A 16449-nucleotide genomic window follows, 5' to 3' on the forward strand; every position below is an offset into this window, starting at 1 on the left:
GGAAAAGCTGGTAGGTTCTCGGCATCTGTGGACTAACTGTGTGAGGCCCTCAGTAAGTGTCCTAAGGTGGGAACTTGACTCGGACCGTGGGCGGCAGTCGCTCAGCCGGTGAGTCTAGCCACCCACCAGCCACCACATCCGACCTGCCGTGGACGCCCCGTCCCTGCAAACAGACGTAACGTCACCTCCTCGTGCTAATGGTAGAGGGGAACGAAGAGAAAACAGATGGTGCTTGGCCAGGATTTGACTGGAAGAAGCAGATGCTGGTATGGTGCTTGCACATTTGAGGACCCGCAGGAGGAGAGGCTGCTTGTGAGGTCCCGGGTCTCCGGGCAGGGTGTGGGTGGGAGGGTGGGGGCCTGTTCTGTCCCTGGAGGGAGTGGGCTGTCACCTCCTCGAGGGGCCTCCCCCCACCTGTCGCCCAGCCACCCCCAGGCTGCACACTCTGTCCTCACACTGCCGCCAGCTGAAGTCATCCTGGGCGTGCATCCATCCCGCGATAAGGGTGCGTGCAGGGTCCTCGTGTGCGGGATGCACGAGTGCAAGGGGGCAGGAGTCGTGGGGTGCTGTCCCCCACACCCTGCCCGGCAGTCAGCCCTTGACGGGCACCCCAGTGCGCGGGTGCGGGCACCAAGGGCTCCACCCCCGAGGGCAACAGCTACCGGACACCCAGATCCCCAGGACCAAGCGGAGCCCCTCGGCCCGCTCTCGGGTCTCCACGCTGGAGGGAGGGTTTAGAGGACGGTTGTGCTGGACAAATTCCCCTGCTGGGACTTTCCCAAGTTTAGAACGAGAGCGTTCAAAATCCTGCAGGTCGCCTGTCTGAACCCCGAGCTCCTGGCAGGGCCCGCCTGGCAGGGCCCGCGTCTCTGGGCAGTGTTTGCCCCGCCCCCGGCTTCGTCCTGGAACTCGAGTCGGTAGCGGGTGCGGGCATCCCAGGCAGGCCCTCCAGGTCCTGCTGACCCCCGGCTCCGGGCAGGCACAGGGCCGGCCACAGGAAGCCCACCTGTGGGAGGCGGGCCAGCCTGGGGTCACGGACAGGACCCCGAGGGCCTCCTGTGCCCTGGACCCCAGGATGCAAGGCAGGAGCCTCACTCAGAATCACAGAGGCTGGACAAGGCTGGCGTGTCTGCCCCACAGGCTGGGGGGCCTGGTGACCCTTCCAGCTGTGCTCTGAGGAGCCCTGGGGTTTCCCAGGTGGGCCTGGGCCGGGGGTAGAGGGGGCGTGGGCTCTGCACCTGTGTTCCCGCAGCTGGCTCCGGGGCACTTGGGAACGGAGTTCTAATTTAGTTCTAACGATTAAAAGAAAATACATACACGTGTGTGTACGTACACACACACACACACACACACACGTACGCTTGTGTGCACACATACCCGCACACGTCTACCTTTGTCACTACAGCACAAAGGGCTTTGACAGGCCCCAGGCTTTCTGAGTTGGCTTTGGCCTAGATTCTCAGCTGGCCCAGTGTCCGCCGAGTCCACAGGAGCCATGACGTTAGAGGAACAGAGGACCGGATTTGGGGATCGTGTGTGTTGGGATGTGACTGCAGGCCTGGCACTGTTTGTGGCAGTTCTGCCCCCCTTCAAGTCACCGTGCTAGACAACTGGGTAGCAACCCCCTTAAACATGAGGACAAGTGATGAGGGCAACGCCTCCCGCCTGCACGCCCGCAGCCAAACAGCCCTCCCCGCACACTGCGGGAGGTCCCCGTTAACAGCAAAGCTTCCGGGAAGGAAGCGTTTTTAAAGTATTATCAGTCACTTACACCTGAGAGTGAATGAGTTTATCACCTCTTTCCTGAGAACAGCGGGAGGGGAGCACACGATGGCTTGGCCAGAGCAGCAGGTGGGGGTGTGAGGGAGAACAAAGCAGGGGACGGGGCCTGGGAAGACAGTGCGATGCTTCCAGCCTGGCCGGCCTCTGAGAGGTACACGGAGACACCTGCTGGGCTCAGACCAGGCAGGGACCCGGGGCTTCTTGCAGGACGGTGCCCCTGTCCCTGGAAAGGGCCAGCAGGAAAAGCCGTCTCCGGACAGGACGCCGAGGCCTGAGGTGCGGACAAGAGTCGTGCTGTGCCTAGGCCGGCGCTGCGGCCCAGGATCTGCTGTGCCCACAGCAGGACAAGGGGCCAGGCACACCTGCCCCAGAGGCTGGGCAGAGAAGGAGCTGGCTGAGCGCCCCCGACGTTCCTGGTCCCAGGTCCAAGGCAGAAAGGGAGCGGGGTGATGAGACAAGGCTTCTCACACCTACGGGGCAAAGGGCTATTAGCACAAGACGGGTTCCTAGTGCTGGACAGGGAGCACCCCTTTCCCCAAGCCCCGCGCCCACACTGGGCCAGAGGCCCCAGATCTGCTGGCTGAGGGGGGTAGGGGCTCGCACAGCTGTGGGGAAGCGAAGCCAGACGAGGGTGCAGCCAGCCCTCCGCAGGTTGCGACAACCCAGCCTGAGAACGGGGCTGTGCAAACACAGGCCAGTCGGTGTGCGTGGCGCTGGGCGTGTGGCGTCTCCGCGGGGCGGCCACCCCTGCCCTCACCTTGGCATCCAGGGAGTCCACTTTCTTCCTCCACTGGATCCTCCTGGCGGCTGCCGACTCCTTCTGCACCTCCTGGTTGCAGGCATCAGGGCGGAGACCAGAGGCTCAGGCTTACGGCACAGGGGTCCCCAGACCCCTCCCCCTCCCGAGGGAGGACCCCAGACCCTCCTCCTCTCTGCCTTCCGGCCCGCAGGCTTATCCAACGCCGTCCCCACGCCCAGAATACGTCCACTACTTCTGGGGCTGCCCCTCCTCTGGCAGGTCATTCTGCCACGAAAGGGCCCGTGGTGAGGCCTCAGGAGGTACCTGCGGGTCCCCATCTCCTGACTCCTGCGTCTTGCTGATCCACAGGTTGAGCCTCGATGTCACAACCCCCGAGAGCCGCAAATTCTCCTGAAAAGAGAGCTTCCGTGTCGGGGTCGGGTGGGCATCTCCGGAGGCCTGTACCTTGCCCACACCCATCCAGCCCAGGGCGCCGGGCCCGCCCCCCCGCACTGGGGCTGTGCGCACAGCCAGGGGGACGGGGGCTCACGAGTGGCGGGGAACTCAAGTCAGCGGCAGGTTCTCCCAAACTGACGCACGAAGACGCAGAGCTGTCTGGCGCTGCCCAGGCCAGGGGCCGGGATTTGCAGACACCCAGCCTCATCGGCCTGAGCCACTCACCTTCCGGCCGGAGGCTGCTCCTTCCCGGCCCTGGCCCACCAGCTCCTTCTCAAAGAGGTGGCGCTTGCTGGCCACGTCCACGGGAGCCACCAAGAACTCAGCGCGGGAGGGGCCCGGAGACCTGACTGACTCTGATCTCTGGGAGCAGAGAGCACAAGCCGTTGAGCCTTGAGGGTGGGCGCCGACCACGCCCACCACGCAGGGCAGGCGCCCGGCCCCACCCACCTGTACGGCTGTGTGGTATCTCTCCAGCTTCTGGCCCAGTGTGAAGGAGCTGGCTGGGATCCTCACGCTGCTGCTGTGGGACGGAAAGGTAGGACAAGACAAGCCAGGTGAGACCCCCCGCCCCAAGGGAGACCGGGCCTGCACCCACACCCCCAGTGCTTCGGCAAAGAGAAAGTGGCCTCAGTCACCGAGTGAGACCATAATGACTTGGCCAAGGTGACGATCTACAGACTCCGGGGACTCCCCGGTCCTCCCTAGAAACAGTCCATTCAGCCGGACACCAGCCACCAGGTTGCCCCACCCCCGACCAACCCCAACCTGTCCTCAGGCCACCGGACGAGCGTACAAGACTCATGACCTGGCGGTGCCTGCCCTCCTGACACCACGCCGAGGAGCCGGCCAACCGGACACCGTGTGGGTCATACTCCATGCCTCCTCGTGCTGGCCCCTCGATTCAAAGCTTCCTTCCGCTGGGAAATCTCCCTCTAGTTCAAGTCCTTTCAGATGCCAATCGCTCTGGGACAGAGCCCCCAGCTCTCGAGGGCCGAGCTCCCACAGCCATGAGGGGCTCCAGCCGTCAGTTCCCATGCCCATCCCGGCACCTCCGTGCTGCGGGGCTCTTGCACATTTCATGTCTGATGTGAGCTGCTCGAGGGCAGCAGCAGGTCTCATCCACCTTGCGCCCCAGCACCCATCCCCACCCCGAGTCCTCGCCCAGCACTGCTGCCCTAGAGATAGTCTGGGGGCAGACGGATGCAATGCATGTGCACAGCTACTCTTCAGACCCCATTTGTTGTTGTTGTTGTTGTTTAGAAAAACACACAGTCCTCCAGCTGCTTGCATGGACGCTGTGGGCGGAGGCAGGGGGAGGGGGGAGGTGGAAGCGCTCGTCAAGCTTGCAGAGTCCCGGGCGCCCGCGCCCCTGCTGAAGCGGCTTCATCCCTTCCTGCACTGGTCAGTCTCCCTCCGCACCCCTGTGCTTCAGGACAGCCCCGCCCAAGCCCCGCCTCCTCCAAGCAGCTCCCCCCATCCCTTCCCTTGCGCCACATCTCGGGCCTCAGTCCCTCCTGCTAACCCTGAGGCACAAGCGGAGAGGACAGAGCCTCCGGGCCCCTGACCTGCGGGTTAAGGCCGCCTCTGAGTGGTCTCTCCGGGGGCTCATCTGAAACGAGAGGGAAGGTGCCCATGAGTGGGGTCAGCCGCGGCCTCCTCAAGGGAGGGCTCAGCTGTCAGAACACATCCCCCTCCTGGGGCCTCCCACCCACCTCCGTTCAACCCCCAGTCCAACCCCCATTAAAGGGTCTGGGACACGGCCCCACCCACCAGGCCGGGTCAGCGGCCCCTCCTTGACGCCCCCAGGTCTTCTTGGGGAGGCTGCGACCACCTGCCTCCTGCCTGCTTCCCCACCGCCCCGAGCCCCGTAGGGCAAGGGCAGGGACAGGCACCGGCCGGCAGCAGGTCTCCTGCCTCTCCCCAGGGCCTGGCACAGCGCACGGTCAAAAAGTGAGTGAGTGACCCAGTAAACAGAGAAACCAGGAGTAAATCCTGGTGTAAAGTGACAGGACCAGCCCCGGTCCACGTGATTTGTACTCCTGGGGCAAGGCAGGGCGGCGGGCACCGGGACAGCCCATGGCTCTCCCCGCAGTCCACCTGCGCCGCCCTCCTGCAGGCTAGCTGTGCCCACCACCTGGGGCTGCTGGGTCTCGTCCACACCCGCCTCCAGACATTAACCGGTGCTTCACTCGATCCAACCCCATCTGCTCTCGGCCACCCTCGGGCACCCAAAAGCCCTGTGCCTGCATACAACGTCCCTGGTGTCTAACCCAGGGCCCTGGGCCGTAACGGGGGCTGCTTTCCTCGGCATGCCCTCCAGCGAATGGGAGACAAAGGGACCCGGGCCTCACCCGAAAGGAGATGGTCCTGGGGCTGGAGCGCTTCAGGGAGCTGCTGTAGGTGGCCTGGGTGGGCGAGGGTGTGTCCTCCTTGTCCTCCTTGCTGGGGATTTTCATCTGGATGGAGAAGAGGGAGTATCACACGGAAGGCCAGGGCACCCCAATCCCGAGCTGCCACGGGGGCACCACTGGCCTGGCCCATCCCAGGAGCTGCAGGGGGAGGCAGGTAGCAAGACAGTCCCGTGCCTCCTGCCCCTCTGCTGTGGGGATGGCGGACCCAGTCCCGGGGCCAGGCCACCAGGCAGGGCTTTCCAGGGGGACTTCTAGAAGGATCTGAGGCTTCCCACGGGTCCATGAGGGCCTGCAGTCTGGGCCCTGGCTGAGGATGTGGTATGGGGTACCAGGTGCTCCCCGCTGCACAGCTGATGCCCCCGCCCCCGGGTCTGCTATCCTGACCGTGGTGGAGCAGGTAGGGAGAGGGAACTGCCGAGGCCGGCCTAGAGGCGGGAGGACAGGACTAGAAGGGAGGGCGGAGGGCGGGGGGCGCGAGGGCAGGGGCACCGCCAACCTGCAGAGTGATGGGTGGGAGGTGGCAAGTCCCAGCCGGACGCTCTGCCCCCTGCCCCCACAGCCCCGCCGAGGACGGGGGCTCCTGCTTGGGGCTGGCCCTCCCCTGCCCCTTGGGGGTGGACGGGCTCTGCGCAGAGGCTGGCAGCTCCTGGGCCCGGGGCTGCCCTGGGGCCGCCGCCCTCGCTGGGGCCAGCCGCGTCTCAGGGGCCGGGGTCTTCTCAAAGACTGCTGCTTTCTCAGACGTCAGTCTCTTTTCTGAGTCCGACGTCTTCCCTGGGGACGGCAGCTTCTCCAAGACACTTTTTTTTTCCAGAACCGTCTTTCCCGAGATGGTTCTTTTCTCCAACACCGCAATCTTCTGGGACACAGACACTGTCTCAGGGCTGGCAGTCTTCCCGGAGGTGGAGACTTCCTTGGAGTCCAGGCTCTTTTCGGGCGCTAATGTCTTCTCTGGGGCAGAGGGCTTCTCTGAGCCCCCCTTCCTGCTGCTTCCCGGCTCCCTGCCCACCAAGCTCTCCTCCTCCCGGACCCAGGAGCTCCGCTGCTCCCGGCTCAGTCTCCGGCGAAGCAGCAGCCCCAGCTCCTTCTCGGGCGCTGGGGGCAGCTGCCCGGCCTGCCCAGTGCCCGCGCCATCCTCCTCCTCTGTGTCCAGCTGCTCCCGGACGGGGGCCTGTGCGACCTCCGCCTCCCGCTGCCTCTGCCTCCGCTCCTGCCGTGCCCTGAGGACGGCCCACACGTCCTCACCGCTGGAGTCTAGGGGTGGTCGGGGGGAGACCTCCATTTCCTCCACGCTCGGCAGTCTGAGTCGAAAGATGGGAGATGGGGCGGGAGACAGAGTCAGAGGCCGGCAGAGGTGGGAGAGACCCTGGGGTGCCCTCCGACCCAGTGAAGATGCCTCTGGGGCCACGTGGGAGGGGCGAGGAAGGAAGGCCGAGGCCCCCCCGCCGGAACCACCATCGCTTAAATCAGGAACCCTTTTATCTGCTTTACGCATCGGGCTTCTAAGGTATCCTTTGAACAAAGCACATGACGCTTTTCAAAGAAATGCATAAACCCCTGAAAGGTGTGACCATTCCATGCTCAGCCCCAATCAACAAAGACCTCATCTGTGCCAGGCCCCGCCCCTTGCGGCTTAGATCAGGACCAGAGACAGCCAGGGAGCTGGCACAGGTCACACAGCTAATGGGCGGTGGAGCTGGGAGTAGAACCCAGGCCTCTGACGTTCCTCCCGGCCCCTGTCAGCCCCCTCCTCTGGGGGACCCAGGGGAACAAGGGCAACATGAGAGGCCCTCAGCCTCCAGCAAAGGAGCCTCTTCCGTCCCCACCACCTGCTCGCGTGCGACTTGGAGCAGGTTAGCAGGTGAGTTCACCGTCTGAGCCTGTTTCCCAGACTGCAGACTGGGCTTGTTCGGAGGCGAGAGGAGACTCATGGCAGGTGCGGGCGCCGTCCTGACAGACAGGAGCATCTGGTGAACAAGGCCCTTCTCCGCCTTCCCCTCTCGACCCTCAGATCTGGTGGCCAGACCGGCCCCCGCGCTCCTGCGGTCAGAGGCGGACCACGGAGGGTCCGGGTTAGAGGGAGGCAGCCGGCTTGAATGCAGAGAGTTGGCCCCGGGGCCCGACAGATGTGGACGACACCCGCGGCCCCCGCTCTCCAGGTGGACAACCCGTGTGCTCTCTGACCAGCCTCTCCACCTGTGAGACGGGTTAGGACCCTCCCTCTCGGGAGCCTGGAAGGACTGAGCTACGCTCACAAAACGTCCAGCAAAGGCTGCGTGTCTCATGAGCACTGGTCTCACTGGCTGTCCTGGTGAGGGTAGGACCCACGGAAGCCCAGCCTGGTTCCCGCCCGTCATCCGGGACCAGGACGCCGCCTCCCCGCCCCCGCACCTCTCTGGGGCCGCCGCGTCTCCGTCCTGGGCCGGCTGGGCCACCTCGTCGTCCACGGTGGAGCTCAGGCTCCGGTGTCGCCGCCGCCGTTCCCTCTCCTGTTCCTCTTCGTCCTCCAGGGTCCACTGCCTGGCCAGGCTATGGGGGGACAGGGGTCAGTGCAGCCCACATGGCCCGCCACCCCAGCCTGCGCAACGACCCCCCCAGGGGGGCGCTGGGCTGGACTCCACCCTGGACCCCCGAGGTGGATGGGGGCCCCTGCTCCGGGGCGCCCAGGGGTGTGGGAGGGCAGGCGCAGCTCTGCCTGAAGGAGGTGGGTGAACCTGACAAGCTGCCCTCTCTCTCTGGTCCGGGGACTTAGATGACATCCCTCAGTGGACAATCGCAGAGAAACGACCTCAGCTACACAGCTCCCCGTGGGACTTCTCGGCTCTCCAGAGGGGGAGACTCCCCACTGAGACCGGTTACAGCCGGGGAGGGCCCGGCATCACTCCCTTCACCTCCCAGGAGCCCCCGGCAGCCTCTTTGGCTCCCGAGAACCAGCTCTCGGGTGCCGGGGGCAGGGGCCACACCCTGCTTTTGGTTCCTGTATCACAGGGCCTACCAGCCACCCATCCCCGCCTTCAATCACACAGCCACCCAACCTCCTGTCCCTGCAAACAGCCCTCCCCCATCACCTCCACCGCCCTGCCCACCCGTCACCCTTATCCACCTACCCGCCCCCCCCAACCCATCCCCACCCTCCATCCCAACCAAAGAGCAAATATCCCCAAGGAACTGTGCTGGGCCAGCGCCCCGTCGGAAACTGCGGCTTCACAGACCAGGGCAGGACCCCTGCCTCGGAGACACCTGCCAAATACTGAGAAAGACAAGTGTGTCCACCAGTAGCCCCCCAGCTCTGCGCAGGGAGGGAAGGGTTACTGGGGCCGCAGCGTCAGCAGAGGCCCCAGCAGAGCCTGAACGTGGGCTGGATCTCAGGAAGGGGGACAGGCCAGGGCCGGGAGAAACTCGAGGCCCAGGCAGAAGGGAGGGACGAGCAAGCCTGGTGGTCAGAGGTGGGGGCTGGCAGGGCAGGGAGGCCGTGCTTCACCCAGAGCCGCAGGAGAAGCTTAGGCCATGAGGGCTGGGAGTGGCCCCCCAGTGCTGTCTGGGGCACCGGTCAGGAGGGCCTCTGCTTGGCCCTCCTGCCCGCGGGCAGGTCCCTTCCTTGCCTCCGTTTTCCTCCCCAAAGGGAGCACCCACACGACGGTCCTGATCTTTTATTCCAAGTCCAGCATCACATCTGCTGATCTGATCGTCACTAAACTCACACGTTTTGAGCACTGTCTACAGGCAGGCAGGTTCCGGGGACTGGGAAGGAGCCCGACGGGGTTCTGCCCTTTGGGGCGCGTGCCAGGTGGGGGAGTCAGACAGGGAGCAAGGAGCCCACCCGTGAACAAAACGTCAGGAAGAGACGGAGGACGAGAGAAGGCACCTGGAGGGGAGAGGGCCCCAAGGACCAAAGGGGCTGGGTCTGGTGGCAGCATTCCAGGGTGAGGGGGTAGCACAGCCCAGGCCTCGGCCGGATGGCTGTGCTCAGGGGCCGGGTGAGAGCGTGGGTTTATTCCAGGGTGTGGGAAGACACTGGACAGTTTCACAGCGAGGGGGACATGGTAAGACTTATTATGGTCACTATTTTAAACCTCTCCAGCTGCTGTATGGTGACAGGACTGCGGAAGGCAGAGGAGAGGGACTGGGCCGGGCGTGGGGGTGGGGGGCCCTCGCCAGGGCGCGAGCTACGGTGATGTTACCTGGGGTGGTGACAGTGAGATGGGAAAAGTGATGGATTCGGGACACATTTTGAAGACAGAGCCAACTGGGTTTGCTGATGGGCTGGATGGGGATGAGGGGCGAGGAAATGAGAAAAATCAAGGAAAACTAGATTTTCTGGCCTGAGCAGTTCCTGGTGCCTGCTGTTAGAAGGCTGGGGACCATCAGGGAGGAAGGCGTTTGGCGAGATGTCCGCGGGAGGAAACCCGGGAGGAGCTGAGCTGGAGAGGAGCCAGCCCTGTCCACACCGCTGGAAGGGCAAGACCACCAGGAGGCAGTGTTTAGCACAGAGGCTTCCGGACCCTTAGAAAGAGCCCGACTGGACAAGTAAGGGGAGAAGGGGACCCGAGAAAGAGGAGCTGGTGACGGCCGGCAACTCTGCTGAGAAGGTTGAACGAGAAGAAAAGCCACCAAGATGAGACGGTACCTGGAGGAGGACGTGGACGCCAAGATTGCTGTCTTAACTGAGGTGTCATTTACGTACAATAAACACACAGATCTTAAGTCATGTTTTCTTTTTCAAGATGGGCAAATGAGGCAGAGCGGAGAGGGTATGAAAGGTTTGAAAAGAAAGTGTGAAGAAGTTGCCCTGCAGGGAGAGAAAAGACCACAGGACGGGGCGCATCCACCACGGCACCCGGAACGCACAGGCGCCACCAAATGTGGAACCGAGTGCAAGTGTCAACCTCAGAGGGCAGGGCGTTCCTCCTCCCTGGTTGGGGGGGGGGGGCGGTCCACCAGATCTCTGCCTTGATAAGCAAGAGCGCAAAGGGGGAGCAAATCCTAGGCACCCCCGAACGGCAATCTGCCCAATCGCCCCAGGCAACCTTCCAGAAGCGCCCAATTCTGGTGTCAGGGTAGCTCTTGGTGAAAACCTCAGTTCCTCCTGCTCCTCAGGTCTGTACTCCACCTGCGTGGGGATGGGGCAGGGCTCCAATCTAGGACCCACGGCCTTGACCACGGGGTTTAAACCGGGTTCCCCAAGGCCTCCGTGATCATTCATTCATTCACTCACTCACTCCACGGGAACCCATGGTTCCTTCCGGCCAGGCCCCAATGCCCCACCCCTTCCTCGCTGCCCGGGTCCAGATGAGAAAGGTCCACTTCAGCTGGCTTTCCTCTGGACCCACCGAACTGAGTGCACAGTTTGGGGTCAGCTGTGCCCTGCAAAGCTGAGGGACCCCACCGCCCCGAGGGAGACCGGCCCCCCGAGCGGGGGCGCCTCCCCCGACAGGCGCATCTGGGCTGGAGCTCCCAGGATTCCTTGGGCCTGAGCACAGGCCGCTCAGCCCTCGGGGGAGCCACCTGTTTGTTTGTGGGACCTGGAACAAGTCGGTGTGTGATCTGTCAGAGCCTGGTCTCGGGAAGCGACTCACCCCAGGCGGGTCCTCGCCCTGAGGGTCTCGGGGCCCATCCTCCAGTGACCCCCAGCTTTGCCCCAAGACCCCGCCGCTCACCCAGGTGACGTGGTCGCACCTCACCCCCACCCCAGGAGAAACGTTATCTCCACCAAGCAAAGAGCTCCTCCTCTAAAGAGGAGAAAACGGGGAGGAGAGGGCAGGAGGGGTGAAGGCCAGGCTTCTGGGCGGCTCCACAGGAGCCCCAGGAATAAACAAAGAGCAACTAAGGGCTTCATTCAGGAGCAAACAAGTATTTGTTGACTACAGTGACCAACCAATCAATAAATAAAGGCAGAAGCGCGGGCTGCGGCTCCCAGATACCTCTGATAAGAGGCCCCCGGCAACCCTGAGGGACGGGCGGCTCACCCCCATTCTGCAGGTGAGGACCTTGAGGCTCATGGGGGTCAATAACGTCCCCAGGACAGGCCAGCCAGTAAAAGAAGGAACGAAGCTTCCAACATAGGCTAGCCTCTTCAGCACAAGGTTAAAGGCCGGGAAGGATGCCCTGCCACCTTCTCAGGAGCCCAGCAGCTGAAGAGGCAGGGGGAGCAAGGGGTGTCCGGGAGGGCCTCGGAAGGTGTGGGACCCTCCAGCCCAGCGCAGGCCTGAGCTCGTGGCGCAGCCTGGGGAAGCAGGGTTGAGGAAACCCAGCCGCCAACACGTCGCCCTCTCGGGCGCCAGGGCCAGGCCAGGGTGGACCGTGTAGGTCCCGCACCCCAGGGAGTCCCAGCCACTGTCACCAGCTGATGCCGCAGCCCTGGGCGGCCGTCCCGCCACCAGCTCCCTCTCAACAGCCCTTTCCTCCACCTCCTGGCCCTCCTCTGGGGACACACATCCCTCTCTTTGCCTCCAGGTAGGACTGCTAGCCGCCCTACTCCGGACCTCACCGGCTCCATTCTCAGGGCAAGGGACCTCCTTCTCCCTTAACTAGTTCCGGAAGACCTTCTGCCCTGCTGCTCAGGCCAGAGCTGGCTCTGCTCCCTCCCAAGGGCCACCCTTCCTGAGCTCTATCCTCGCAGTCTGCAGCAGCTGAGTGCAGGGGTGTAAGTGCTGGCAGCTCTACCAGGAGAACCGTTCTCTCCCCAATTGAATCGCCTTTTATACGACAGCCCATTATACGACAGACCGAGGCTCAGCTGCCCTGGTTAAAGCAGGGGAAGGGTGTGAAGGCTGCCCCAGAGCATTCTGTGGAAGCCTGGGGCTCAAAGAGCAAGGATTTGCAGAACTTGGAAGGAGAAAAGGGAGCTCAGGCCTGGCACCGGCCTGAGAGATGCAGCTCTGATTAGCTGCGTGACCTTGGGCCAGTCTACAGACCCTGAGGGGGGACAGGCCTTCCACGCGACGAGGGGCCACGCTGGGTGGTCCATGAGGTCCCTTCTAGCCCTGCTGGTCTAGGGAGAGGTGTCAGGGAGAACTGAGCAGCTCGGGAGGTGGCAGGGCTGCTCAAGACCCAGGCAGGGAGATGATTAATTTCCCCCCGCCCTCGCTGCTCCAGACCCACCCCTGGGCCCCCCCCCCGACGAGCCCGCCCAGCCTCACCCTCACCAGGCCAGCCCAGGGAGGAGAGGGCAAGGCTGCTGACCAGGGCACCCAGCCAGGCAGCTCACCACTGCCCCGCCCCGGGGCTAGAGCGTCTGAATTTCTACTCGCCAAGGACGGGCGGCAGGCTGGCCCTCAGCTGCCCACCTTGGCCCCGTCTGGGGCCACGCTCCTCGCGCCCTCCTCAGCGCCCCCCCAACCCCGAGCCCGGGAGGCTCCGCTGACAGTGACTCACGGCCCTTCCCTCCTGCCAGCTGAGGCTTGTTCGCCAGGGAGCAGTAGGGCGGGAGGGTCCTCGGCTCCAGCTGCCTCAGGGGCGAGCGTCGGCGGCCACAGCTGTGTCTGCCCACAGGGCTGGGGAGGGCCGGGGGGCGGGGCCGGGGCTGGTCCCCGGGGCTTCCCGCTGCCTGGCAATCGCCTCCCCCGCCCCCCGGCCCCCCCTGCAGCCAGGGGAGACCGGGGCCATCTGAGCAGGGGACCAGCTAAGACCAGACCCTGCTCGCACTTTAAAAGTTCCAGCGCCCCACTGCCACCTGGCGCACACCCTGACACACATCCGGGCATGTCTCAGACACAAAGTCACACACATCCCAGCAGACCGGGGGCTCCTGACTCAGCCATGTCTGCTTTGTGTTTGGTTTTTTTGTTGTTGTTGTTTTTTTGCGGTACTAGGGCCTCTCACCGCTGTGGCCTCTCCCGTTGCGGAGCACCAGGTCCGGACGCGCAGGCTCAGCGGCCATGGCTCACGGGCCCAGCCGCCCCGCGGCATGTGGGACCTTCCCGGACCGGGGCACGAACCCGCGTCCCCTGCATCGGCAGGCGGACTCTCAACCACTGCGCCACCAGGGAAGCCCTGCTTTGTGTTTTTAGCCCAACGCCCTGCGCTGTGGTCTTCAATGGACATCCAAATGGGCTCGGACTCCCAAGGCCCAAACTCGGCAACGTCAGAACATACCATCCACCCAGACGTGTCCACACTACACACCCCAACAGACAGGCCCCGCCTGGAAGCAGAGTCGCTCCCACGTCAACGCCGGCACCGCACCGTGACCCACAGCAGAGTCCGAGACCTTGACCCCCAGCTCCACCCGCAGTACAGACCCTCCCTGGGTGTGTCCAGCCTCTGAGGCGGCCGGGCCCCTGTCTAGGGCACCGAGCTCCTCCTTTCTTGGGGCGTATCCTTCCCCTCTCTAGACCCCGCGGGCCCCTCTGCAGCGTGGTGACCGGGCAACTGTGCTTCAGAGCAGTGAGGTCTGAGGGTCTGGGAGGCCCCCGGCCCTGGAGAAGCTCTGGAGCCCTTGTGAAGGGGGTGGGGAGAGCCAGAGGCCTTGCTGGGGAAGGCCTGGGATGCTGCTCCGTGCCTATAAGGGCAGCCTGGGCCTCCACCCACACGCCCCCCTGAGAGGGGTCGGCTTCTACCCAGTAGAACCTTCCGGGCTCCCATCTACTACGTGGGCCTCAGTCTCCTGAGGGGGCAGTGTGTGGGGGGGGGGGTCGCAGGTGAAGATGCTCATGGAAGCACCTCTGGGGGGAGGTGCAGGGTGGCCCCAAGGGGTTCAGGGGTCACCAACCACATGAGGGGGGCTGCCTTCCGGACACGCCCCCAGGCTTCTCTGACCCTGACAGATGTCCCGCAGGCAGGGATACGACACCCAGTGCCCAGGCTCTGGGGAGGATAAGCTCACAAATAAAGAATGAAGCCCAGAGGGGGGCAGAAGCTGTGGTGAGGTCACCCAGCCCAGACCCCACCCCGAAACGCCACGCTCGGAACGCGAGCCTCATCAGTGGGAGGGCATCTGTCCCCCGTACTCAGCCCCCGGCGCTGTTCACCAACGCTTCCCGGTGGTGCTGCCCCGCTCCTGGCACGGCGCCCCCTGCTCCTCCCCGGGCGGGGCCCCTCAAACTCTCTACAGAGAAACGCGGGCCGTCAGGGGGGCTTCTCGGGAAATGAGGCTGGGCCATAACTCCAGAACGCTTCCCCAGTGCCCCGAACCGGCCTCTAGGGGCCGGCAGCCCACCCCAGGCACCCTGCTTGTGCCTCAGCTCCCAAGGGGAGGAAGGAGGCGGTGGGGCAGGCGGAACACCTGCGAGCTGCCAGGTGTGGCCCCGACTCTGTGGCCCCCAGGGGCGGCCAGGCCCCCGGGCTCACCTGGACAGCGTGGCCCAGTTCCTCCTGCTGACTGACATGCCGCCGGAGCCCGGGCGCCCGCCGCGTGCGTCGTGTCCGCTCGGCGCCTCCCCGCGCGCAACCCGCCCGCCGCCGGCGCAGGTAGGCTCACCTGGCCTCTTATCCCCCCCGGCCTGCGTCCCGCGCAGCCGCGCACCGCCTGCTGCCCCGGATTGGCCTGTGGGTAGGCGCGTCGCAGAAGGAGCCGCCCCGGTCCCCGCCCCGGCCACCCGGCCGCGCGCCCAGGACGGGCCGCCGCACCTATGCTCCGACGGACGGACGGGTGGACGAGAGCCCGGGCCGCGCGGGGCGGTGCGGTGCGGGGCGGGGGTGGGGACTTCCTGCTCGGGACCTGTCCGACCAGCCCGCCCGGCCCCTCCCTCCCGCAAGTGCCGCGGCCCGGGGCCGGGGCCCGGGGACGGACCCGCTCTCCGCCCGCCAACCGGCTCGGCCCCGAGAATCCCAGACGGGAGGCGGGCGGGTAGGTGGGAGCCGGCGCGCGTCTGAGGTCTGGAGAGCCCTCCCGGCCCTGCGCTCCGGCCCGCTCTCCGAGACCCCGGGAGAGCGCGGGGCGCGCTTCCTCTGCGCCGCGCGCAAAACCGCAGGCACGCCCGGGGCAAAGCCCACCCCTCCCGAAAGGAGAGCCTGGGTTCCATTCTGCACACCCTGGAGTGCCTCCGGCTCTGAAAAAGCCAAGACGTCGGAGGCGTCTCCTCGCAGGCTGGTCTGGACTTTGGGCTGGAGGGGCTGGGTGTGGAACCAGGCGGGGGAAGCTCGGCTTTCCCCGGAAGGGAGCAGTGGACAGGGAACTAGCAGTGGAGTTTTGGAGCAAGTGAGGCACCACCTGGCTCCCTTTAAGTGCGCATCCGGCTGCCTGTGCCACTCGCGCTGCCCGCCCGGGAGCCGGCCTCAGGGAGACCAGGGATGGTCAGTCCCCAAGTCGCACGGAGTCTTATCTTCCCGACGCATCAGAACTGGTGCAGCCCCAGGCACCAGCAGGAGAAGAGGGAGGCGGAACTGACAGCGTCTGCCCTGCTGGGTCTCGCTGACCAGCCTGGCCTCCCTGTGGCACTGATCCAGAGCTGGTGGTCTCTACAATACCCTCCAGCTCTGAGATCTCCCAGTAAAGGGCAAGCCAGCCGCTAAGCAGAAGCTGGGACACACACACACAGCTAGCCTGCTAAGGCATCTCCGTCCCCAAATGCCCCCTCCTCCAGGGAGCCTTCCTTCTTGGCCAAAGGAGGTGAGGATTGAGGTTCAAGGAATGAGAGCTGGACTGGGAGCCTGGAGATGGGGCTAAGGAAAAGTGAATTATGTGCGTGTTAGTGCCCCAAAAGTTCCTTGAGGGCAGGCATTGTATATTCACTAGACCCTTCCTGCGTGCCGGGCACTGTGCTTGGTGCTATGTCAGGGCCGCGGTGACAAAGTGTCACCAACTAGGTGGCTTAAAAACAACAGATATTTATTTTCCCACAGTTCTGAAGGCTAGAAGTCCGTCAGCAGAGCCGTGCTCCCTCCAGAGGCTCTAGGGCAGGACCTTTCTTTGCGTCTGTCGTCCTGCTGCTGCTGGTGGCAACCCTGGGCCTGCCGCCACGTGACTCCACCTCTGCCTTCAGAGTCCCAGGGAACCTTCCCGGTGTCTCTGTGCCCGCGTCCAAAGTTCCCTCTTCTTATCAAGACATCAGTCCTTGCATTACAGCCCCACCCTGATCCAATACAACCACATTTAAATTTGATCACATCTGCAAAGACCCG

General features: G+C 64.5%; 1 protein-coding gene across 1 annotated transcript; it reads right to left on the minus strand.

Moving 5' to 3' along the window:
• Positions 1 to 61: 61 nt before the first annotated feature.
• On the minus strand, positions 62 to 14714 carry LAD1 (ladinin 1). The gene is made up of 13 exons (XM_065872031.1): positions 14677 to 14714; positions 7780 to 7917; positions 5888 to 6689; positions 5332 to 5436; positions 4546 to 4589; positions 3428 to 3500; positions 3203 to 3340; positions 2846 to 2932; positions 2540 to 2611; positions 1830 to 2005; positions 663 to 1006; positions 415 to 566; positions 62 to 163 (listed from the first exon to the last, which is right to left on the minus strand). The coding sequence occupies exons 1-13, from the start codon at positions 14712 to 14714 to the stop codon at positions 62 to 64; spliced, it is 2271 nt and encodes a 756-aa protein (XP_065728103.1).
• Positions 14715 to 16449: the final 1735 nt, after the last annotated feature.

This window comes from Phocoena phocoena, chromosome 1 (assembly GCF_963924675.1).
Source record: "Phocoena phocoena chromosome 1, mPhoPho1.1, whole genome shotgun sequence".
In the NCBI taxonomy this organism is placed as follows: domain Eukaryota; kingdom Metazoa; phylum Chordata; class Mammalia; order Artiodactyla; family Phocoenidae; genus Phocoena; species Phocoena phocoena.

Excerpts from the sequence above, each read along its gene's own strand:
- LAD1 (XM_065872031.1), bottom strand. The coding sequence starts at position 14,714 with ATGTCAGTCAGCAGGAGGAACTGGGCCACGCTGTCCAG. Across the intron at positions 7,918-14,676 it reads AACTGGGCCACGCTGTCCAG|CCTGGCCAGGCAGTGGACCC; the intron begins GTGAGCCCGGGG and ends GTCCCCCCATAG. Across the intron at positions 567-662 it reads CCTGGGGATCTGGGTGTCCG|CACCCCACGACTCCTGCCCC; the intron begins GTAGCTGTTGCC and ends TGTGGGGGACAG.